Source organism: Toxoplasma gondii, chromosome VIIb, assembly GCF_000006565.2.
Source record: "Toxoplasma gondii ME49 chromosome VIIb, whole genome shotgun sequence".
In the NCBI taxonomy this organism is placed as follows: domain Eukaryota; phylum Apicomplexa; class Conoidasida; order Eucoccidiorida; family Sarcocystidae; genus Toxoplasma; species Toxoplasma gondii.
Window position 1 is genome coordinate 1,497,732 of NC_031475.1, and position 24,298 is coordinate 1,522,029.

At 52.7% G+C, this 24,298-nt stretch overlaps 1 protein-coding gene across 1 annotated transcript; it reads right to left on the reverse strand.

Moving 5' to 3' along the window:
- Nucleotides 1-1,863: 1,863 nt before the first annotated feature.
- On the reverse strand, nt 1,864-22,629 carry TGME49_261850 (helicase, putative; the record flags this gene model as incomplete). Its single annotated transcript, XM_018781275.1, has 20 exons — nt 1,864-1,974; nt 2,405-2,536; nt 3,542-3,634; nt 4,319-4,567; nt 5,440-5,672; nt 6,290-6,569; nt 6,736-6,890; nt 7,799-7,902; nt 8,329-9,033; nt 10,602-12,074; nt 12,802-13,100; nt 13,520-13,807; nt 14,327-14,524; nt 15,477-15,615; nt 16,734-16,875; nt 17,758-17,811; nt 18,465-18,975; nt 19,232-19,721; nt 19,999-20,075; nt 20,632-22,629. 20 exons carry the CDS (start codon nt 22,627-22,629, stop codon nt 1,864-1,866), a joined length of 7,731 nt encoding a protein of 2,576 aa, XP_018637110.1.
- Between the last annotated feature and the right edge of the window lie 1,669 nt (nt 22,630-24,298).

Genomic DNA, 24,298 nt, shown 5'->3' on the forward strand with positions numbered 1-24,298 from the left:
TTTGCCGCACGGCCCCGAAACAAGTCGACGGAGATGCACTGACAACGCCGGGCGACGCACAACTCCCGGCAGACCTGAGTGTTTTCATAATAGTAAGTTACCATCACTAACAAAAGCATTTGACACAGTTAATTTGTGGGGCGTCGAGCCCAACGGCGCAACACCAATATCCACACTCAGGTTTTCAAAACCCCAAGCGCTGTACTCTGAAGCACATACATGATCGGAGTAGTTCGGGAAGCTTTCGCTGCCTCCTAGACGGAGATCCCACCAAATCTTCTTCAAGAAAGCGGAAAAGCAAAATGACAGAAACGAACCGGTCAGCAATGCAGGAGAAAACGCCAGTAAAAGAGAGGTGGTAAAAGCCGTCCGGCAGCGGTTGAACGCGACACAGAAAACTACGGCACTGAACCGGGGTCGGTGTTAACCGGCCGAGGTCACTCTGAACTTCAATTTGCACCACAATCGAGCACCCCTGCGGTCTATTCCTAAATGCCAGGTGCGCGAAATACAAAAAACGGATAAAAGGAACTTGCCAAGCACCACCAGATCTGTGAAACCGACGGAAAGAACACGAACTCGCCCCGACACCTGTCGGAACACCCTCTCCAAGAAAAGCTATCCGAATCCTAGGGACTCAGCGTCCAAGCAAGTATCTAGTAAAAGTGAGTATGGAACTCCTTTTGAGAACCTAGACAAGTCTGCAAATTCCCACGGGAAGTTCTGATCTAAACAAGGGTTTCGGCCACAACATACAGTGCCACAGATCTGACATAAAAAACCCAACAACTGCGAGACACAGAGTGTACCACACGGCGTAACGCTACCCGTTCTCTAAAGCCCCGCCAACATGCCACGAGCCCACCCACGTTTGACTGAAAAGGAACAAAGGCGAACGTACCACGACAAGGAAAGGCCTGCTTAGACGATGTTGGCCAACCCTGACGTTCGTGTGTCTGAGTGAGACAGTTTTATCAAGCCGTGTCTGAAGATGATAATCCAATTAAGAATGGTTGGCCCTCAACAATTCCTCTTTGCTTTCATTTCTGCATCTGAATTTTTCCGAACCGAGCAGGGTGTCTGTCGAGGCATCGCAGACTACCTCACCTACCACAAAAATGCGATTCCCTCTAGATGAGCTTTCTGTGGGATGCTCTGCCGACAGTCCTAAAAACCTGACTTTATGAACCCCTTTAATCCCTCTTCTAAACACATATTCTGGATGACGAACACTCCGGAAAACTCGCAATATCTTTCCAAAGGACACTTCTGCATCAAAGTGTCTGTCCCCATGGACTCCATTACCCAAAAGACCCGGTTTCTTCAATGTCGATAGAACAACAGATCGCAAGTGATCGAGATCTGCCTATCCGCACAAGTCTTTTCTCTAAGACAAATCTGCATAAAGAGCTGGAAAGACTGTTCTAGGAGACGCTGAGTTATCGTGTAAGTCGTTAGTAACGTGCGCCGCACTTCCTACGTTCTTTAGCATCACGGCTCTCGCCGTCTATCCTTCTACCGCAAACAACACTGCAGCGCCAGACCCGCTGTCCCTGCGCTAAAAACACCAATTTGAACAGTAAGGTAGAGCGTGGAGTATCGAAGGAAACCGTGTGGTCGGGAACGAACACTCCCTGTAACTTCTTCCCTACAGACAAACCTCTAAAAGCTTAAAAATGCGGCATCTACAGCCCCGCGACGTGAATAAACGCTTTGCTACACCTCAGTTTCTGTGCATGTGCAGCTTTTTCCTTTTTGCTGCTGGCGGTGTGTGTTCGTCTCTAAAGACTCCGACAAAAGAGGGGGAAATGCCAGTATTCTCTTGGTCGCGCGATGAAGAGTGGAATCGAAAGCCGCACAACACTACGGCTTGTCTGCCCAGCTGTCGGCGATTGCTCCTTCAGCAACACACGGGACAAAGCGAAGATATTTGTTCCCGGCGGCCTCCATGGTATCGATGAGGACTCGCAAGCCCTGCAAAAAAGCGGAGAAGGACAGGCAAACAACAGTTACAATCTGCATTCTTTGCACTGGTCGACCACCGTATTTTTACAGCTCCCATGCAGCAATGTACTTCGTCAAGTTTAACCGATAAATGCGAGTTGGACACCTCACTTCGATCTCCAGGTCTTTCTTTCCGAAAAACACTGTAGAAAGAGAATCAACTGAACATGCAGTCGAAATTAGACTGAGGAGAAAGCGCTTGCGCTGACGGGTGACTGGGCTTTCTATAAAATTGGGGACCGAAGGCTGTCGCGGCCACTCCCGAAGGAAAAAGCATGGTGTTGCGCGGTAGAATATTCGACTTTGTGCATGTTGGCATCAACAAGGAAGAGACGCGATTGCAAAGTTCATCTGCCCATTCCAATGCACGGAGGAAGAACGCAAAAAAAGGAAAACGTACCTCTTCCGCTTTCTCTTCCGGGACTTCCGCAATGATCTCATCGTGGACGCACATGACCAGCCGACCGCCGAGCGGCGCCAGCTTGTGTTGCAGTTGCACCAGACTTTCTTTTGTGATGTCGGCCGAGGTTCCCTGAATGCAGATAATCAGTTCACAAAACCACCTAATGCACCAAAAGAAATTAAGACGTAATTCACACACAGTTACACACAAAGGAGCTGGAAAAAGAAAACCTAATGATCTATACAAAGAAGTTGAAGAGTGGAACCTCAACTGCACTCCAAGAAGCTGAAAAAGAAAAGCTAATCCGCACAAAACTACACACAGAGACGTTAATGCAAAAGACGGAACAGCCAAGCAGACGAACTGTTAATCCACCAAGAAGTTGAAGACACCACATATACGTGCGGAAGAACGTATCAGTCCAGCGCACTCCCGACTGTTTCAGAGCTCCCGCAGAGCTCCGGTTTCTCCGAATTCGCGTTGAATGTAACCAGTCTTTCCAGCCCTCACAGCGAGCCGAACAAGCGCCCGCGTGATTCTTGACGAGCGCGTCGAGGAAATTCTACGAATCTGAAACTCCACGGTTCGTTTCCCTCGAAAGACGTCACTGGGACAGCGACTCTGAACAGCCCCCCCCCCGTTCCAAGACAGAAGTTTCAGAAAGCCGGTATGTATGGACACCAGAGGCTGCACAGGAAAGAAGAGCTCGGAGGTCTCAGAGAGGTATCCTGGATTTAAGAGGATGGTGAAACTCATGATACGCCTCGGGTGTGAGACGGACTGCTTTTGCCACAGCAAAAGCACACATGCAGTAGAACGCTCGTGTTTTCCGATTCCAGGTAAGCGTTTGTGGGTCGCGGAATCCTTTTGTGAAAGCTTCTCCCGCATGCAGCACAGGGGCAGGGGACTCAGGAAGGATCGCCCTTCGCTTCCGCGTCAAACACTTGGCAAGCACTGCTCGATTCACGGGAGCAACACAAAAACGACATCTCACGTCGGTTGACGCGCAAAGTGTCAAACCACAAAGCAACCACCTGCGCGAAGGAGCCGAGATCGCTTTGAATAGCCGACTGCTACTTCGTCAACAGTTCACGGCTCGACACGTAGTCAGTGGATGGATTCCAAAGGCCTCACCTGGATGGGGTAGTTGAGGGATTTCGTGAAAGCGAAATACTCAAAAAGTGCTCTCCGTCCTGCGCGTGTGCGAGTCTCTCTTGGCTGTTCGGCCTGGCGCACATGCAGAGAAACAGTCAACTCGCAACTGCAGTCCGTGGACCAGCATTATTGTGGCTGGGTTTCCAGGATCACGCAGAATGCGGTCTCTCTGTGCAGTCTGGATGCAGTTTCCTCGACAAAACATGGCACCTTCTACTACGTCTATATATGCACATGCAGAGTTCCACGAGTCTAGGGACCCTGGAACGCGTGTATATCACCTTCTTTTCCCGGTTCTTTCACCTCAGTTGACGTCAAGGCGGATCTTTGCCGCACTTCTCGCGTTTTTGTCGACACTCAGCACTTGGATTGCCTAAGGGAGGTGTTTGGTCATCCTTCAAAAATCCTAAGGCAGCACCACGGCAAGATCTTCGGCGACATGCGCACCGAGATCAAAACCGAGTTCTGCGTGTCTCCCTTTCTCTTTTTCACTCTTTTTTACCCTTTACCCCATCGTGAACTCATCGCAGCCTTCAGAAGCGCGGAGGAAACCTCTGTGCAAATCCGGCCCTCCTAGCATTCTTCGTCTGTCGATCTTCACATTACTTCGCCTGTGTGACCCACGGCTGAACTGGTGAGTCCCCTCAGGCCTCAGAGTCGCCGAGAGAAGAAGACGCAGAACTCGCCGCCACGCAGGCGTTCGCGTCGATGGCTGTGTTTCACAACGCGCTGCGCGTTTGTCGACAGTCGTCTCACCTTTTGCCGACGGTGCCACCGCGTTATTCCTGGATAGCTGCTAAAGTATTTGGCGTGAAAGTCACGAGCTTCCTGCAAGCTCATCTCGACCCCGTACGCGGAAGACGCGTAGCCTCTGAATCGGTCCGCACTCATTCCATAAATCAGCCCAAAATTCACAGCTTTCGCCAGTTGACGATCTGCTTTGGAAAGCAACGACGGAGGTTTGTTCAGAATCAGAGAAGCCGTCAGTCTGTGCAGATCTTCGCCCTGCGAAAACCGGCAGAAACACAATCGAGAGTGATGAATGAGGCAGAGGTTCGCGCAAACCTGCGGAGTGCGCACCCCGCACTGCACGAAACAACGCGATACATCAGAAGCTCTAGGGAACACGAATTCTTCGAGAAAACGGAGAAACTTCGCGGACAAAGGTGAAGGTAAAAGTTCCGTTTTCACACGTCCTCTTCCTCCGTGTCGGGTGAGCCAGGAAGAATCCTGTTGAGATCATCTTTCACTGACCTGCTCTCTCTGAAATCTTCCAACGTTCGACCGCATAAAGTCCAATCTCCTATACGCAGATGCTTCTATAGAGTCGAATCTGCCTACAGAGGCTGTGGAAACCTCACTGTTTCGTGCCACCTGTCCGTTGTTTACCGCTGAGACAACATGCGTTTTACTCTTCTTCCGAAACTCAATTCTCGAAAAAATAACGCAATTCCAACACGCTGAGCGTCAGTACACCACAGGAGTCGGAGTCGCAAGTCGCAGCTTTCTGTAGACCTGGAAATGGACTGCTCCAGCACACAGTTTGAAGACACGACTTTCTTGCTAAGCAGGCGGCGAGAGGGAGATGCCTCGAAGACTTTCACGACCATCTAGCGCGTTCTTTGAACTCGACGCAGAGACCGACGTCACTTATTCTTGTACGACTTGTACTCACTCTTCCTCTTGTGGGTTTACGTCATCAAGAATTTCTGTTCACTGTTACAGCTTGTTCCGCTCGACTCATTTTAGTTTTCGTATGCGGTGTCCGTGCTTGACACATCACAACAGGTGCTCTAGAGAAGTCCCTGGAGTTTCCTTCGCTTCCGCTGCAAGCGTTTCCTCGACAGCTTCGTGCATGTCGCCTTTCTTTGACGTACCTTTCTGTAGGCTTCAATCATGCGTTCGTCGCAGGCGAGGTCGGCAGCGATTCGAAGTTCAATTTGGGAGAAGTCCGCAATTATGAACTTCCCAGGACGACCGGCCACAGTCTTTGACGGCACAAAGCAGGCGCGGAAGCGTCGCTCCCGTGGAATTTGTTGGAGGTTCGGAGAATCGCAGCTGAAGCGTCCACTCCCTGCCCCACACTGGTGGAGACTGCAGTGGATTTTCCCTGGAAAAAAGAAGAATCAACAAAGGAACGGAGACTCTCCGCATGACGACCTCCAAGCCGCTTCGTCTCTGGAAACGCAAAGAACGCACGTTGCAACTTTGACAAGGAGACTTCTTCGGTTTCTCGCCGAGCGTGGAGAGACAACAAACAACACAGACCCGATGGGGAGAAACGCAGACTTCGTTTTAATCTCTCAGACTCACATGCAACAGCCTGCACCTCCGACAAACACCGAGATCCCTTCTTGCCTTCCCACACCTCTTGAGGGGTGGGGAAAGCCATGAGAGAACTTGGATCTCGAGCGCCAGTCGAACGCGCAGGATGTATTGCAAGTCAGGAACTCCCCTCTTCAGTCTTCAACAAAGTCGCCTGCTGCAGTGTGGAAGGTCGTGGCTGTCAAGTTGTGCTAACTCGACAGCTCGCTGCGTTCTTAGGCTTCGAACGAACGTCGAGCGCTCCAGGATCTGATCAAGCTCACGGGCAGTGTGGAAGTCGTTTCGACCAGACAGAAAGCTTCCTGGACGCATTTGAGGCCTCAACAGGCTGCACCACGTCACTCGGAAATGCATGTGCTCGCTTTTTCGACTTTCTCGTTTCGTGTGTTGTGTCCGCTTTACCGGTGACAGAGTTGATGTGCTCAGGCAGCTTGTCCACGAATGTCGTGATGGCTTTAGCTGCTTTGCGGTAGTCTCTCAGCGCCTGGACTGCAGGGAACTGCGACAGTCTCGCCAGAGTTCCGTCGCTTGTGTCCTTCAACAACTGATCTTCCACCTCTGCAGCGTTCTTGTCGAAGCCGAGAGGAAGCTCAGAAAACGAGAAACGAGACCCGCGAGTCCGACTTTCAGGACGATCGGGTGGAGGCGCCGGAATCCCGATCGCTCGGAGCGCGTCCAGCATCTGCGCAGTGGACACACAGACACCCAAGGCGACCTCTGAGATGGGGGGGGGGGACTCGCTATGCAATGACCATTCGCACACTTTGCAGATGCGTCGGCAAATGGACAAGTCCTTTCTGAGGAAAAGGACTGACGGCCGCATGAGACACAGTCGAAGCTTCTCTAACCTGTTTTTGCGAGTTGAAATTCACTGTGTTTTCGTCTACGTGCAGTTCAGCCGCGAGACGCTGCCGGGCCTTTTCTTCTTCTCTCCGCAAATGCGCCTCCAACTCTTTCCATCGTGCGTGGTCGATTTGCATGCCGTTTAACTCCATCGCGACAACTGAAAAAAACAGGAAAAACGCAGACTTAAAAGAAGAGAAAAAGAGTGCCACACCACTCACGCACTCCCACCACGAGCATTCAGAGGAAGAACGAAAGATCCCCGGAAGCGCCTTCTAAAAAGAGAAAAAGACGTCCACCCTATCTTGAGAAAGGCAAATTCACAACAGCGGAAACTGAACCCCAACGCTCAAACACCCATTTCGCCGCGAGAGACGGACTCAAATTGCAGGGCACTGCCTAAAAGCTTCCCTTTTTCGAGTTGCTTGGAGCGTCCCCTTTAATCGAAGAGACAAGCAACTTTCAAGATTCATCGCCATTCTGCGGCAGTGAAACAGCCGAACGCGCGATCTCAAAACCTGGAAACTCTACAGTCTTCAGCTCCGCCCCGCCTCTCCAGGAGTCTGCACACCCCAGAGTGTGGAGAAGATGCAGTCGCCTGTTCCTGACAGCTAAGAGTGCTGGATGACGAAAACCTATACTGATACTCATGTTTGCTTGGAAGCTGGACTCATTGACATTGTAGCGGCGCTACACGCAGAGACCCAACGCAGTAAGGTTTGAGACGGTAGCGTTATCCCTGCAAGCGCAACTTCGATCGTACACCATCCTGAACTCCGGGTCTGCTGCTACTTCTTCTCTAACGAATGTGGTTTTGCAACTTCTATTTTCTTAGTAAAACACTACCAGCTAAACGGTTTTCATCTTCTTTAGGAATGCCTAAAGACTCTAAACTTGTTGAACGCTACCAAGGGCACAAGATGACTTCACAGAGTATCTAAAGTCGAAAGGGACGACCATGGCTGCAATTGTGTGGAGTAGAAACGGAGAGACACGATCAGAGTCGAGAATGTTGCATACATCAACAGCCTCTTTCGTATTCTTGGGTCTCTGTTTCTCAGTTCCTACCTGGTCGCAGACACCTCATCTCGACGTCCATCACCTCCTGCAAATCGAAAGCTTCCAGTTTCTGTTGAAGGCGTTGCTGAAGTGGCAGCAGGACGGCTGCGTCTCTGAAAACCAAAGGACAGAGATGTCAGGAATCTCCAAACTCACTGTCTTCTGCACACGAGGGAACCTTTCTGACCGCTCTTTTTGCCATCGTTCCGATTCCAACTTTTGCTTCGACTCAAACTCCACGTTCAGAGCGCGTCCGGCGGTGACTCTGTGCACGGAACTTCAGTTACGAGAACTCTCGTTCTCTCCCCACGAAGTGCATCCACTCCACACTCTCTCGCACACGGTGTACGTACAGCTGAAACGCGAGCTTCGTTCGGTGCCAGTTGTCTGTGGATACGCTCCACCTCAGACCGTTTGTTTTTTTGCAGAGCGGCTCGCCACACGGGAGAACTCGTTTTTCAGTTTAACAAGAGTTTAGCTGACCCTTCGCACTTGCGTCAAAGTCCCCGATTGAACGCGGAAACCTCGCTCGCTGTTACCTGGCGGCGTAGAGAAGCTGCTCCTGAGAGAGGTGAGGCGAACTCCAGTCGCTCGCCTGCATCCGTTTGTCCATCAACACGCCTAGGAAGCGCTCGACGACTTGCAGGAGTTTGAAGCCGGTCCTCATGACTCCAGCTTCCACGACTTTTGCGGCAATCAAAGTGTCGAAGAGAGGTCCACTCACGAAGACTCCCCCATCGCTCTGCAAGTCGCCGACCTCTGCCGGACGCGCGCCCAACACTGCAGCGTCGAGCAGAGGACCTGCGTGGGCTGTCGGCTGGTCTGAGCCAGCCTCAGAACCTGGCACTGTTTCCTGCTCACGGCGCGCTTCTCCCGCGCGTTCAGGTGGTGAGACGCCTGGCGCATCCACGCCGTCGCCGCGTGCAGGCGCCGCGTCTGCAGGTCCTTGTTTCTCGGCGTTCTTGAGGCGAGAGTCGGCGGAGACGGCCGTGGGGAAGTGGGGTCGACTTTGGCTTTCAGGTGCATCCTGCGCTTCAGTGAACACCTCCTGCCGCTTAGCGTCTCTGTCGGCCAGTCCGGCCGCGGCGAGGAAGCAGAGGTCGAATTGTCCGTTATGGAAAACCTTTCGGATTCGCGGAGAGGCGAGAAGCAGCCGCACCGGACGAAGCGCGGGCGAGGAAACTGGCAAGGCGAACAGGTCGAAGAGCAAAGCAGGGAAGTCGGGCAAAGCCAGCTGCAGAAGCCTACGAGCGCATGCACGGAGGAACCGAGGAAACGCAGTCGCGTTTTGACTGAGGAGACTGGGAGCGATGCTTGGAAAAGGGGAAAAACGTGGAGAGACTCTCGCCTCCATCACTAGAAAGAAGAGACATGAACTTCTCAAAAAAAGAGAAAAACGAGAAGAAAATCTCGTCGTAAGTCACAATTGAGAAGGGAAAGCATGCACGCAAAAAAGTGGAAAAAAGCAGAAAAATTCTGCTCTTCGCCACGACAAAAGGAAGAGACATCTTCGCCTGGATCAACAGACAAGCAACGACACGCCTAGCCATACGTGACAGACAAGAAAGAGATGAAAGCATTTGATCACTAGAAAAGGATGAAGGAAAATGCATGCGCAGATTAGAGCGGCAGTCACTCGAAAAAGTTGAGAGGAAATTTACATGCCTCAGGAATTCAAAAAAAAACAGCCAAGAAAAGGAGACTCCCAACGGGGTGCTGTTCGCAGCACTTGCACGCAAGAAACCGTCTCACAGCCAGGAAGACCGTGGAGCTTAGAAACTTTTGAAAACAAGCTCGCGAAAACCTCCAGGGACCCTCGAGCCGACATGGCGCTTCCACACAAAGCAACGGCGAGCCTTTGTCTCTCCAGAGAGGCGAGAAAAACAGCTGTACATACACCGCACTGTGTGGCGAGCTCAGCACTACGGCATCGACGATGAAGTTCGTACATTGCCGCTGCATATTCAGTTCACAAATCGACAACCGAAGAGTGGAGCGTTTGCGAGATCGCGTCTCGAAGACGACTCCTGCTCCTCCCGCCATTTGTGGATTGTGTTTACCACGGAGACCTCGAACGACTGTCAAGTTCTTTGCCCTCTCAGCATCCCAAAGGTCCGTGCACCTGCGAAATCGAAGGTCACTAGCAGCGTCTGTCCACCCACCCCAGCAAGGCGTTCTGCAGAGAGTTCTGAGACGTTCAGATGCACTGAGAATCTCAACTCTCGGCATTCGAGATGTTCCCGCTGGTGGACACCACGAAAACCTCAGCGTGTCTCCCGCTGTCCGAGTCTAGAAATAAAACATCTGAGACCGAACTGAGTGCACGACAGACGCTGACGTTTCTTTCAGGACCACAAAAGAAAAGAGAACTACGGAGGAGGCAACAGGAGCGCGTTCCTCGGTGTCTGTACACAGCTCGTGAACACAGGCAGGTCCTGCCGAATCCCCTGGACTCCACCCCCGTTCCTGAATGCACTCCACAAGATGGTCTGGAAAGCGCGAAGCGGTGGACAAGCAGACTCCGACGCACACATGGAGTCACGGTGTCCAGAACCTCGTGATTCAAGCACTCGACGTCACTCCGTTTAATCGGTTTGTCTTCGCGTCATCTGAGCCGCCCTTCCTCGTCTCGTTTTCCACACAGCTTCTGCTGAAAAAACGACGAAAACTGGAGGGTGCACCGGACGACGAATTCCTGCGCCTTCCGCGTTCACGCACCTGCTTTCCTAGACTCGGCTGTCCTCCCTCGTCAAGTGTCTTCCGTGAGTCAGCGCAGATGCGTTGTGGGGGAAGTGGATTAAGAGGCACTCACCGTATCCGCGCGCTGAAGGGATCCAGACCTGTCGTCTCCACATCGACACCCATGGAGAGGCGGACTTCGCGTTCGTCGCTTCCGTCATCATCCCCTGCAGCGCCTCCACTTTCATCTTGGCGCCGCGCAGCCTCGCCGCCTGTCTGTGCAGCCGTGGAACCTTCCCTTCCTTCGCTGGAACTGGGGAAGCCGCTTCCGGCGCGCGCGCCGCACTCGGCGTCTCCCCTGGACGCGCAGTCTGCAGAGCCTGTCCGTTCTTCGCGCGACCTGTGCATGCGCGCGTCCTGCAGGCGTTCCGCGGAATACCGCGCATCGTCTGGGTGGACGTTCTCGAGAAGTCTGTACAAGAAAGGCGCGAGTTGCTTCATTTTGCATGCAGAGTCGACCAGAATGAAATCCGAGCGAATGTAGTCGGCCGGCGGCTCCAGCGGCTGGGCCACCATGAGCCGGCAGGCGTCGCTGTGGACGTGAGGTTCCTCGTGCAAAAACGTTCCTTCTCTGTCGTTTCCTGCTACTTCTCCGTCGTCTTGTCTTTTCAACTCCGGCGCGGGAGTCAACACATGTTCGAGAGGAACGAATTTGACAGCTGGAACTTCTTCGGTCTCTTGCGCGAGGTTGAGGCCTCGCTCAGGACAGTCTTCGAACGCGCGCGACAGATCGCCCCTGTCAGAGAACCGCGTCTCTCCGCCGCTGCTTCTTCGTTCTTCTTCGCCATGAAACGCCCCGCTCCCAGAGTCTCCCGTATCGGTTGACGCCGTCGCGCCAGTTCCGCCTCGACCTGCCCTCTCGTTCTTCTTCGCGGCGCGTTTCCTGACCTCGTCCTTCTTCTTTCTCTCAAAGTCGGCAACCACCGCTGCCGCAATGCGCTTCATCGACGGATGCCTTTCGAGAATTCTCCGGAGATCCTCAAACACCGCCGCCTTCGTCCGGCTCGCTCCACTCATCTTGACAGGCTCTGTCAGCGGCAATGCATGCGCCAGTTCTCGCAGGAGAGGCATCGGCGAGTCCGGAGACAAGACAAAGGAACTGTGGGGGCGCACACAAGCCGCTGGACGGTCTCCCGAGGTCGCAGACGACGGAGAAGAAAGAGAAGCAGAGGGAGAAGAAGCTGCGTTGTTGAGAGTGTGACGAACCGAAGTCTCCGCAGCGAGCTCGAGAGACCAAGATGGTTGCTGAGGAGACGAAAACGGCTGCTGAGGAGACGACTGGCCCTCGGGGAGAGAAGGCGAGGACGCGGGGACATGAACCAAGTTGGGAGAAGAGGGAGAGGGTGCAGACACGGAGGCAGTCGACGGAGATGCATGCAGAGCGTTAGCTGGAGCCTGAGAAGTCTTGGGCGTCAAAGAAGACAAATGCTCAGTTGAAAGGGATGGCGGGTGAAGAAGCGTCGACGAAAGTGGAGGTGCAGAGTGCCTCGAAGTGACCTGGAACGCGGAAGAGCCTCCGGAAAACGATCGTCCCGACACCCCGCCTCTGCAGCACAAAAGAAGAAGCAAGTGGTTGGGCGTCGCTCGTTTTCGACCGAGAACGGCGAATCGAGAAGCAGGCAAAACTGGATATAAAGCCGACAAGTCATCCGTTGAAAGTGAGAGACGAAAGCCTTTGTTTCATGTCCTGAAAGCATGCGCTTGCAGCTCCAGTGTTTCTGCGTCCACACAGTCAACTGAAGCGATACGCTTCGTCAAAAAGAAAACGTTGGACGCCATTCGCCGTAAAACATATATAATCCAGAATCACGTACGGTGTTTTTCTCACCTCACCCACAGAGGCGACTGTGTAGAAAAAGACATTTCAAAAAATAGTTTTCGAAACGCTTCACGCATCAGTAATGCGTCTACTCTCTCCTCAGACGCCGTCGACGCCTGGGCTGCCTCTTTCTGGTGTACAGATACCTGAAGATCACTCTTCCTCTTGACTGCTCTCTCTGACTACCTGAGTGTTTGTACAGTAATTCCATCAGTTCATGGTGGACGCGTCAGAGAACGCGAAGGCAACGCCCACATGCGGAAGGCGCTTGCGCACACAGCAACTCGCCAAAAAAATGTAAGTTCCATGATTGTGTTTGAAGCGAAATCTTCTCTTGAACTAGGCGAAGTTCCCCTCGGCAAGCATGTCCAGTGTGACGTTCAGACGAACTGCAGCTTCGTTTTCAACGCTTTGTTGATCAACGGAGTCTCGTCGTCTTCGAGGCAATTGCTACCTGCGATCGGAGATTGGGACGCTCGCGAGTGTCGTCGCGTTTGAGACCTCAGGGCGCTGTCTCTGCAGCTGGTCAAATGCATGCGCCATCACGGGACCTGACGAAATCGAGTCCGAGGCGTTCGAAAGCTTTTCGGACAGGGTCGAGAATCCTGCGGCCGCCTCCGCATGCAGCGACGCGTCGCCCGAGTCGAGAAACGTTTTTCTGTTCCGAGAAATCGTTTTTTCGACCGCTGGTGGGTGCAGCGAGGCCCGGAGCGCGGCCTCCGCCTCAAGGTCAACGTGTGAAGGAGAGAGTTCCTGTTGGAAGACAACAATCGAGAACCTTTCAGCGCGGATGTACACATTCGGAAAAAGCGCATGCGCATTTGCGCTCGTGGCTGTCTATGCAGAGGAAAACGAGTGTGTTCAAGGCATATGGAAACGAGAACCTGTTCCTCAAAAAGACGAAACAAGGAAACATTGAATTCCGCCCCGCATGCCTCTATGGTTTGCGTGAGGTGTCTATACACTTGAGGCGCTGGAGAGCCACAACGAAGCGCTCTTGAAAATCGCTCTTAAAACAGGATTTTCGAGGTGTCGAAATGGCCTGACTGCAGCAGCTGGACTCCTGCATGCACGTTGTTTCTGCCGTTTTTTTCGATGTTCTTCTCTCGCGTCTCTCGCCCCTCTTCGATTTGAAAGAGATCTGCTTCAATGTTTGCCTTCTCAGTACTTGCCCGGATCGTCAAGCTGTTTCTGTTGAAGACGTAAGGAACATTTCCGAGTTCACCGGAAAACCGATTTTTCCTCAGCTCCAAGTAATTCGTCACGTGTGCGCCTTCGCCGGCGGGCGGGACTCCTGAGCTCTCCAGTCCTCCGCCGCCTCGACGAGAAGTCCGCGACGAGGCAGAGCCTGCCTGGGCCGCCGTTCTGCGACGACGCTGAAGAATGATGACGTTGTCTGCTTCTTGCGTCGACTTGACCGAACCGAAGACACTGGACAACCCAAGAGGCGCGTCGTCATCCTGACACGCCGCCGAAAGTATGCAGAAAAGTCGAAGAAAAACGTTCAGCGTCAAATGAGAGAACCTCCTGAACCTCCTCCGGGCATACGCGTTCAAGGAGGGACTCGACCAGAGAACGTCTGAACGTTTGAATTTTCGAGACTGTGGGTCTGGTTCTGACTCTAGGGAAAAGCGTTGAAAGAGTCTCACCCGAGTCCAACCAGCTTCGCACGTCGAATGGACGGACAGATCAGGGAACGCAAAGACTCAGACACACAGGCCAGACAGTCACCCCAGAACGCAGTTCCTTTCCACCGTCAACGTCACGCGGTTTCCCCGGACGTTTCCTCCTTTCCGTGAGTTGCTCAACTGCTGGAGTTGCGAGGCTTTTTCGACCCGATCTGTCGTCTCAGCTGTGCTCCTGCGACACCCGCGAAGAAGCGTCCCCGACTCCTCCCATCATTGTGTTCCCTCGGTGCTTGAGCGTCTCTCCACTGCGCTCCAAGAAAGCGTGAACCGAGAGAGTTGCGAGGACCTCACCTCCTTTCTGGGGTGAACGACGATGGAGATGTGGACATTTTTGACTGTGGCGAATCGCCTGAACTTCTCAATTGCAGAGTTTTGCATGTCCCAAACTTCATGGCCTCGGGCCTGCCCACTCAACATGAACTGCAAGTTGTCGAGAACAACATGGCCTACGTCCAGGACGTAGCACGCGTAGTCCATGGCGTCGAGGACCTGCAAAGCAGACAGTGCGCAGAACGGCAGGTTCCACAGCGACAAAGGGCAGGGTTTCGACACTAGAGACAGAGAGAGACAGAGAGACAGAGAGAGACAGAGAGTGAGACAGACGAGTCTGACTCTCCTGCCCGACCATGCCGGGTGGAAAAGCGTCCTATTTCGAAAACGGAAAACCATTCAGATGTGGAATCACGGCGCGCATCACCAAGCCAGCCGTCCGTCACGCGACGGAAGTTGACTCGTGTCTGAGGTTTTGGAAAAAGATGAGAAACAGGTGACTAGGGCAACGCGAAGATTCACACGCCTCGCTTTGAGGGTCTCAGGCAGTCGACACCGGCGCGGCTCTGTGCGGTCGGTCTGCGAGAGGCGCTTATCGTTCTCAAAGCGATTGCAGCCAACATGTAACTCTCGACCGAACAACAAACCTCAACGCGTTTTCTTTCCATTCTCCACGCCACAGAGGGGAGAGAGGGTGTGTTGTGTACAGTCCTCGAGCACTGCCGTGTCCGCCTACGCCCCGGAGATCCTTTATCCCGAAGTTCCAGGATTGTTTTGCCGAGTTCCTTAAAGAAATTTATTTCGTCCCCTAGATTTGACTTTTTATTCTGCATTCCAGTCTGCTGTTGAGTCTCTTGGACTACGACGAATGGGCGCACGAACGCCTGTACTTCGAAATTCACATTTCTCTCCCATGTTTTCCGACACTGGAAAGAGCCTCGTCTGCCCCTCTCTGTTGCAGAAACACTGCTTCTCTTATCTCGCAGGAATTGGCTGTTCTCGCTCCTCGTGAATGCCGCCTCCTGCTTGGATTCATCCCCATTTCAGCAGCTACAGGACGCGTCTAGGATGTGGGGACGACTCTCCCGGTGCGGGGTCGCCGGGCAAGAGAAAAAAAAAGAGTTTGCAGAGGGGGGGAGTGCAGAAGCGGAGACGCTGCGCTTGGACTTGCCTCGTCAACATGAGTAGATCCGTGGAACTTGAGGAAGTACAAAGGCAAGTGTGCAAACTTGTCTGCGAAAAAGTCGAAGCGCGCGCGGTCGCCGTCGATCTCGCCTCCACTGAACTGCCGGAGCATCGTCTTCATCAGTCTGCGCCAATGTCGAAACAGACGAAAGAAAGAGAAAAAAAGCAAAGAAAAAATGCTCGCGAGAGAACGTGTGGAGGTGCCTGTGCACTCGAACGCATGCAGTGACGGCATATCAAGAACATGAAAAAGCTCAAACTCAAAATGCGCTCTGGACCAACGTCCGTTTCTGCGCCACCCGTCTCTAGACAACCAACGGAAAGAAAACACATGGAAAAGGGACAGCTCGAAATTTTCACACCCCGCAACAGTCCCTTCATATATATATATATATATACACGTATATATATATATATATGTATATATATATATATATATTTAGATAGATATATAGATATATAGATACGTGGATATGTGTACATAGGTATATATATATATATACATATCTAGATACAGCTATTTATATGTATACGCATGTATTCAGTCCTGTATATGTGGCTATATGCTTACGGACGCATATAAACCTACACGGTTTTCAAGACCTTGTCACACTTGTGAACAAGTGACAGACGTGAGTATCCCTAAGGATGTGAGTTTACAGCGACAGCGCGAAGAGGAATCCCGCGTTATCACGATTCGTTGCGGAAACGTCACGCCTCTTGAGAAAAAACTCGACGGCGACTGTGAATTTGTTCAGCACTGCGCATGCTACAAGCGGTCATCTACGAAGAACCGTTTTTATCGAAAGTGATGAAAAAGCAGAGTCTTTTAGCTCACATATAAAGGCCCTGGAAAAGCCGAGGCGTCTATACATTTCAACGCGATTCTCCCGCGAGCGAGGAAGCACACATGTTTGTAGCTGAAGAAGTCTGTTGACATATTCCTTTTACTTAAGAAGTGAAACGGGACCTTTCCTGAAAAACGATTTCGTCTCCCGAGCGTCGCCGGAAAAGCGTTCGAGTGAAACAACAACTTATGACTGCATGTTCTCCTCTACTGAAAGAGATGCTGAACTACGAATCCACCACACTCTGAGATGAGGAGGCATAGACGTCTCTGTTCGAAGGGGAGGTAGACACTCCTGTCCGTCTGGACCTCTGTCCTCTCGCGAACGGACAGCGACAGTGTTTGAACTTTACCTCTGGTCTTCTCAGAGGCGGCACCGCCACAGCGGTTCCTCACCTGACGTTGTTTACTTCGAAAGATCCCCAGAGAGTCGGCACTCCTTGCAGACAGAAGTCAATGGAAAGTTGAGACAAGATGGTCGTCTTCCCCATGCCTGTGCCGCCGGTCCAGACCGACAGTTCTCCTCTGCGCAAGCCTCCTGTGGGCATACACCCGAAGAAAAGTCGTTCCAAGTGACGAGAGACAAAGACCATTCGAGCGAATGTGAAGTTGCAATTGTCTTTATAGGTGGATTTGAAAAACGGTGAAAGTATGAAGCAATACGAGCCGTTCGTGCTTCTCTGACGATGACGCACACACCGGCACAAGGATGAGTTGAAAAGGACCGCAGAACATCAACAGAACATAAAGATGGCAGGCAGGATGCGGCCAGAGGCAAAGGAGCAATGAATGACAAAGAATGGATGCACCTTAGTTCCTGAAAGCGTTTCCCCTGTAATACTTGTACGTCAGCCCAACCGTTTGTCACGATCTCGTCTCATAGGTAGGAGGCTCGCAAAGCTCCAGAGACAATACGAATCTTGCTGCATGCGCTCAAAAGAGACTTCTTGAATTCTCAAGACCATAAAGATGTGGAACAGAGGGGTCGCGGCACTTCATCACAAACCCAGCAGCGTGCATGCACCCGAGAATTCGTGCAAAGAATAGACGAAAAAATACAGAAAAATAAAGTAAATGTCATTCCGGAAAAACACACATACGAGCACATCAATACAAAGACACCTTCCACGCCATGTGTCTCTGAGAAAGAGTCAAATCACCTGAACAGCTCTCTCCCTTTTTCAGAGAAGCAGATCAAATGGTTTGCCAGACTTCTCCGATTCGTTTTTCCTGTTTCTCAAGAAGCACAGTCCCCAAGCATCACTGCTCGGCTCTCAGACGTTGCTTTCTGTCTCTGCTTGTTTTCGACGCCCCAGATCCGTCCGCGTTCTCAACTGTCTAAGGCGCGTCTCTGCTCGGGCAGATGTGAAGCGCAGCGTCGCTCTTCACGAACTCTGAAAAACGTCCACGTTTGTCTTACCAAGCAATCTCGTGAACGCTGGCAAAGTCACACTCGGCACTCCCCTGACGCGACCTAAAAATAAGAGCACATATTTTCAAATTCGTTGCCGAGCGCTGTTCTCTTATTTTAAATGCGTTTAAATTTATTTGCAAGCGTTTTTACTTTGATCCAAACGCGTTGCATCCTGCGAACCGTGTTCATCATCAGTTCCTTCGTGTATTCTCACATGGCTTCAACCTCGATTCTTGATCTTCTTATCCTGGCCACAGTCCTCCTCACCTCTCCAGCGACATCTTGACCCAAATCGAATTTTCTGAATCTCATTCACAATATGCTAGATGGCCTGCCTCATCTGTTGATCATTCTTTCACGTCTCATTCGTTTATATTTATCTTTAAATTTGTCTAACGGCATCTCTAGTTTTTATCTCATCCCTTTACGCTTGTTTTATCTCATTCAGTCTTCCTTGGCCTCAACTTCCTCGCTGAACATGCCTTCCTCCTCATCGCGCTGCTGGCGTCGGCACCTCGCGGGCACTGTGAAAAGTTCAAAGTCTACCGTGGATTTCCTTCCACGTTACAAATGTAAATATCGATGCACACACCTACAGAAATACATGCACATACGTACATAAAAATATGTATTTGTTTTTCGAAGGAGCGACCTGGATGCGTGAGTCTCTGGACCGAACTAGCGAAAAAAAACATGGCGCGCGTTCGACGTACCGGGATTCATGACCTCGTCGAAGACGCTGTTTCTCAGATCCCTGAAGGTGAGGATTTGTGCGTGGGGAACGGGCGTTGCCGACTCCAGGAAAAGTTTGAGGTCGAAGCCTCTGAGGAGCGCCTCGTTCGCGTCCTTGGGAGGTCCGCCTCTCAAGTCTGGAAGATCCGTTTTCGCAGATTCTTCGGAACGCGCTGCTTCAGGTGCGTCTTCTTCTCCGGCGCTGTCGGGCGGCGAAGAGCGGCTTCCACGCAGAGTCTCCGTTTGCTTGTTTGTCGGGTGTCGGCTCTTCTCTTCGCTCTCTCCGCAGTTCTCCCGCCCCGCCTTCGCCTTTCGCTTCGTTCGCGCGCACCCAGCTGACTCGTTGAGAGCGGAGTGCTCAGGCGAGAGAGGACGCGCCCTCAGGAGCGAGTCGAAAACCAAGGAACTACGAACGAGGTGACATCTCCCGATTCCGAGTTTCGCCGCAAACAACTCCGCGCCTTCGCGGCCTGCTGCATCGTCGTCCATCCACTGCAAACATGAGAGCAGAAAGTCAGAGACGCATCGCCCAGTGAAGCAGCTCGTGGACAGCTCAGTCCGACGGTGCTCATCTTTTCGCGGTCTGCGCAGGCCCCCCTGAGTCTCTTCAGTGCAGCAAGTCACCCAGGCATCCTGCTGCGTCTCCGTATCCAATTTCTCCACTGAGGCGCCCATCGCCTGAGTTTTCTCGACTCTCTCGCACAGTCCAGTCGACCGGACGGAGGCCCTGTCCCCGCCTTCTGCTCACCAAAATGATTTTCTTGAAACGCTCCAGAAAAGGGAGAACCTGCACAGGCAAGGAATGCGCGCCCATTGGAACGGAGACCGCAGGAACTTTCGTTTGCTGGAAGACACTCATCGCGTCGAATTCGCCTTCCGTGAGCACCAGCGTGTCTGCGTCGGCTGGAACTGTTGCCGCGCCGAAGAGTCCCCACTGGCCGCCAGCCGGAAGCAGCCGCATACAGCTTTTCTCTGAAATGCTCCTCGCCTTCACGCGGACGACTGGCAACGTCGCGGCAGACGAAGCGTCCTTTCTCGAGTGAGCACAGTCTTCATCGGAAGCCTCGCCCGGCTGCGAGACACCCTTCGAGCGTCGCAGACGCTGGCCAGCCGAGAGCGGCCGCCCACAAGACGCCTGGCTGTCGAAGGAAGCAGCGAGTTCTCTGTCTTCACAGGGAATGTCAGGTGCCTCAGAAGACGAGTGCCAAGGAAACGTCACGCAGTTGTGTCGCTCCCATCTGAGGAAACAACAGGCGCCAGCGAGGAACGCCGGGAAACACAGAGGGGGGAGAGCAGCTGGAAAGGCGGAGAGGAGGAGCAGAGGTGACCCTGAAGCTCCAGCAGGCATGTGACTTGCAGAGGAGACCGGAACGCGAGAGCGAACTGTCGATGGACAAACATATCTTGGGCGAATGCGTACTAACGCTTCTTTGTCGACCGAACGCGGGAAGTCCATGTTCGGCATTCTAAACATGACACAGAAAACACGAAGAACCATGGTTTCGCGAAACTCACTTGGGAGGCGGCCCATTGGCTGTCGCGTCAAGAGGGGGGAAATACAAAGTGACACAGCCGACTCCATAAGTTCTCAGCTGAAGAGAGAAAGAGGACAACAAAACGCACAGCAAGGGGGTAGGTGCCATTGCAAACGCAAGGTAACCACGCGTAAAAAAGAGTGAGAAGAACGGAGTTGCTGCGCAAGTTTTATCACCTCAGGACCCCAAGGGATCACCTTCCGTCGGTTGCATTTGCCGAATAGCAAGGGAAACTCTGAGCTCAGTGACCAGGCACGAAGAGTTGCGTCAGATGACTGAAGTTTTCGAACGACGAGATGCAGTAGAAATGTCGCAAAGGAAGTGAGCACTGACGATCAGGGGAAGAGGAAAACGAAATCGTAGAGCAGGAGGTGAAAAGGTGATAGCCACCTCAAAAAACGGTGTCTTGAAAGTTTCCTCAAATTGCCACAAAAACAGATCTGCCAAGATGTTTCTCGACCTCAAACGTCTGTTTCACAGATCGTATGGACGTCTGTCGCTGTCTCCTGCCTCTGACACACAGGAATGAGCACAAGGGAGATCGTGATGCAAGTCATGTCTTCTTGAATCGCACAGTCCGTTCAGGTAGAAACGTCAAGAAATGAAGCCGTACCGTTTCGAGCGTCATGCCTCTCTTCTCTGTGAGGTAGTGTAGGACGCTTGTGGCGCATCCGTCTCTCTCGTCGTCTTTCTTTTGGCATGTCTCTTCTTTATCCGCAGATCCACTGCCGCCGCACTTGTCTGTCGCATTCCCCGTCTTTCTTCTGCCTTGTGCCTTCTTCTTCACCCCCGCCTGCGTTCTGTCGGTTTCTGCGTCTTGGTGAGCAGCTGCTCTCTCGAGGTTCTCCGCAAACGCCTCAAACCGAGGAGTGTATCGGTCGCCGTCAGGCTGGGTCTGTCGAGTTGCAGAAAAGGAGGCTCCGCGGCTGGCAGCGAACGACTCCGGCGATCCGTCGAACCCCCAAGAACTCGCATCGGCAAACTCGCCTTGGCCCAAAGATCCGAGAACGCCGCTGCGAGGGGCGCCCCCCACTCCGTTGAGGCCCCCACGGACTCCCGCCCAGGGCCCTGGGGTGTACGTACACCCGAGAGATCCGTCGCCGGCGGCGTGTAGGGCGGCGAAAATGTCTTGCGGTTTTAAGTCTCCGAGCTTCGTTTTCAAGTCGAAGAAAGAGCCCTTCCACCCGCAGCGGTGGCAGTAGCAGTTGCCACTGTTTTTGAAGACTTCTAGCTTGAACAGGTTGTCGCGACGGTGTTTGTGGTCCGGGCAGGTCGGACAGAACTTGAGCGTGAACTTGGACGGGTGTTCGATGAACTCGAGGCGTTTCCGCAGCAAATACTCGCTGACCGAAGCTGCGTTGTGAATGGTTGAGTGTGCAGAAACGAAGGTCGACGGCGGCGAGTTCACAGCTGCGACACCAGTGGAAGACCGAGAAAACTCCTGTCGTGCGCGGCTGTGCGGAGCAGAGCCGCAAACGCACGGAGGCGAGGCGCTAGGCGTCCGACCGCTTAGACCGGACTGCACAGACGAGAGAGACGGCGAGTCGAGGAAGGAAGAGGAGAACGGAGAGCAGAGCGGAAGAGGAGGAAGCGGAGGAAGAGGGGGATGAGAGGGAAGAGGGGGAAGAGAGGGAAGAGGGGGAAGAGAGGAGAGAGGAGAGCGAAAGAACAAAGCTGCATGCAATTGGTCGCGCGGGGGTTTTGCCCTTGACGAAAGGAGAGGAGCGCCGACACTCCCATGTCTTCCCGGTTTCAGAGACTGAGGCTGTGCGTCTGAGAGGGGGCCAGGAGAGAAAGGCGCGGAAAAGCGGATGGCGGAAGAAGAGCAAAGAAGAGGACGTTTGGTGTCTGCAGCTGCAGACAGAGGAAGGACAGAACTCTGTGAAGAGTTAAGGAAAAACAGCACGGACGAACCGGAGGCGGAAGTCGAGAAGGGAGGAGGAGCAGCTCTCCTGTCTCCTTCCTGCTCGTCATTTCGTTTCTCTCGGAGTTTCGCGTCCGCAACAGGATGTGTTTTTCGTTTTCTCCGAGAGTGAGGAGAAGCCTTTCCACTGAAAGACTCGAGAACGGACGGAAAACTTTTCGACAACGAAACGCGGCCAGAAAGCTCCGTGTTTCTCCTTGGGGGTGGGGACCCACGCACAGCCACAGCGGGAAGGAGACGTTTGCAGAGAGGATCTCTCCGGGGATGGGCGTCGCGTTTAGCCGAGGAATCCGACGAGAGAGAAGAGGGCAGGTTAAACGCAGAAACTGCAGCTTCAGTGAGGATGCCAGGGAGAGGAAAACAACTGAGACGAGAAGGAAAAGACGACGAGCTGTCTGCAGACGAAGTTCTCACTGAAGCCGGAGGCGGGTGCGGCGGAGGCCGCGGAGAAAGCTGAAAATCTGGAAGGACGAGTCCAGACACACCATGGAAAATCGGGGAAGAAGACGAGAGAACGAAAGAAAAAACAACGAAGAAAACCGCAGGGAAAAAGAAGAAAGAACGAACATCCAGAAGATATATCCGAGGGGTGTGAGGGCGACGGAACTTTTCCCCTGTCTCGCCAGAGGAGAAAGAACTGTCACCATCCATTTCTCCACACTTCTTCCGGTACTCAACCGGACGCATTTTACATTATTCTACATTCAAAATCATGTTTCCTACACGCCTTAGCACACATATAATATATACATATACATATATATACATATATACATATATATATATATGCGAATGCACATTTACTGTGGAGGAGTTTTGGAAGTTTTTTCGGTCTCGGGTTGAAGCAGGAACAAGGAGAGGCATTGGGGGGCCTAAGAAAGTGGCAAGACCGCGGGGATACACGGCCGTGTGTGTCGCCGGTGTCTCCCGGGAAAGGACGGCATTCCTCCTAAAAGAAAAACGGTTCAGGCGAAATTGTTTCAAAGGCGACTGCAGTGCAGAGTGTGGGCAGTTTGCCAGGAAGAACTTTGAACTTCACCTCAAAATGAGAAGTCACGCGCACAAGCACATGGCGCCGCGTCTCGGGACAAGGGCGTGATCTCGGTTCCGTTGAGTTCGTTGACAGAAATGACAACGGCGTTCCTTGGTGCAGGCACAGACAGCCGAACAGATGACAAACTGGAAAGCGAAAAGGTGGGAAATCGAGATGACCGAGGTCGAGTCAAGGGGCTTTTCCGGTCAAGCTGGGGGGTTTGAGACGGAAAGTTGCGTGGAGGCCGCGGCGCATTTTAATTTTTTTCAACGGAGAGTCCTCAGAAAGAGAAACAGACGCACTCCTCGGCTTTCTGGATTCGCAAGAAGAACAAGGGTGTTCAAAGAAAAGGAAAACGACTTCTTTTCTGCTAGATGTGTCGTCTGTTTCCGAGCGAAGACACAACCGCAAGTGTGTGGCGGCCATTCCGACGCGCCTGAGAAAAGTCGACGCGGTGTGCTGCGTGGAGAAGTCGAGGTTGAAGCGCCAGTAAGATTTCTGCTTTACGAACGCGACAGCATTCCCGAGGTTTCGAGAGTCACTGAAACGCGAATCCGCGCGTTTCTTCCTTGTTCAAGAGAAGGTGTGCTTGCTCTGAAGTTCGCGCCTCCCCCCTGTGTGTGCCCGCGGATCAGACGCACACACATGCGGAGTCTGCAGAACACCTCTCAGTCGTTTGCTTTGACCTCCAACGAAGGGTCTTGTTCACGCTTTTCTCCAGCCAAAATAACGGTCGCACAATAGCGCCTGACGCGATGGAGTGTTTTAACCGAGACAACAGGTCGGCTTCTGGGCAGCAGCGTGAGTCCGCGCGTTTAGAAGCAAACGTAGGTCCGAAGTGCTTGCATCTCAACACTTCCAGCGCTACTTCCATCGAGTCACCTACACAAACGACGAACGTCGAGGACACGTTTCCCCAGTTTCATGACAAGCGAAACTCGTCTTGTCTCCAGTGCGACGCAAGTTCAGGCGCCTCGTGTCGTCGCGTCTCCCGGCTCGTCACGGTGAAGATCGCCACTGGGAAGTGCTCCGAAGTTGGCGCAAGTTCCCGACATCGTAAAAACCTTGTCATTCAGGGTGCTGCACATAAAAGTGTGAGGCGAAACACACAAGGTCGGAAGCGGTTAACTGGCTTACCACACACATCGCGTTGCCGACTCACGGAGATGCGGAGTATCCAGACACCTCTCTACGAAACTAGGGCAACCACCAGATATCCCGTTTGTGTTCAGTTATGACTCGCCATGAAGATGTATAACCAATCGAAGATCTAATGCACAGTGAACATTGAAGAAAGTTTTCGGAGAGGAAGTTTGTAACACG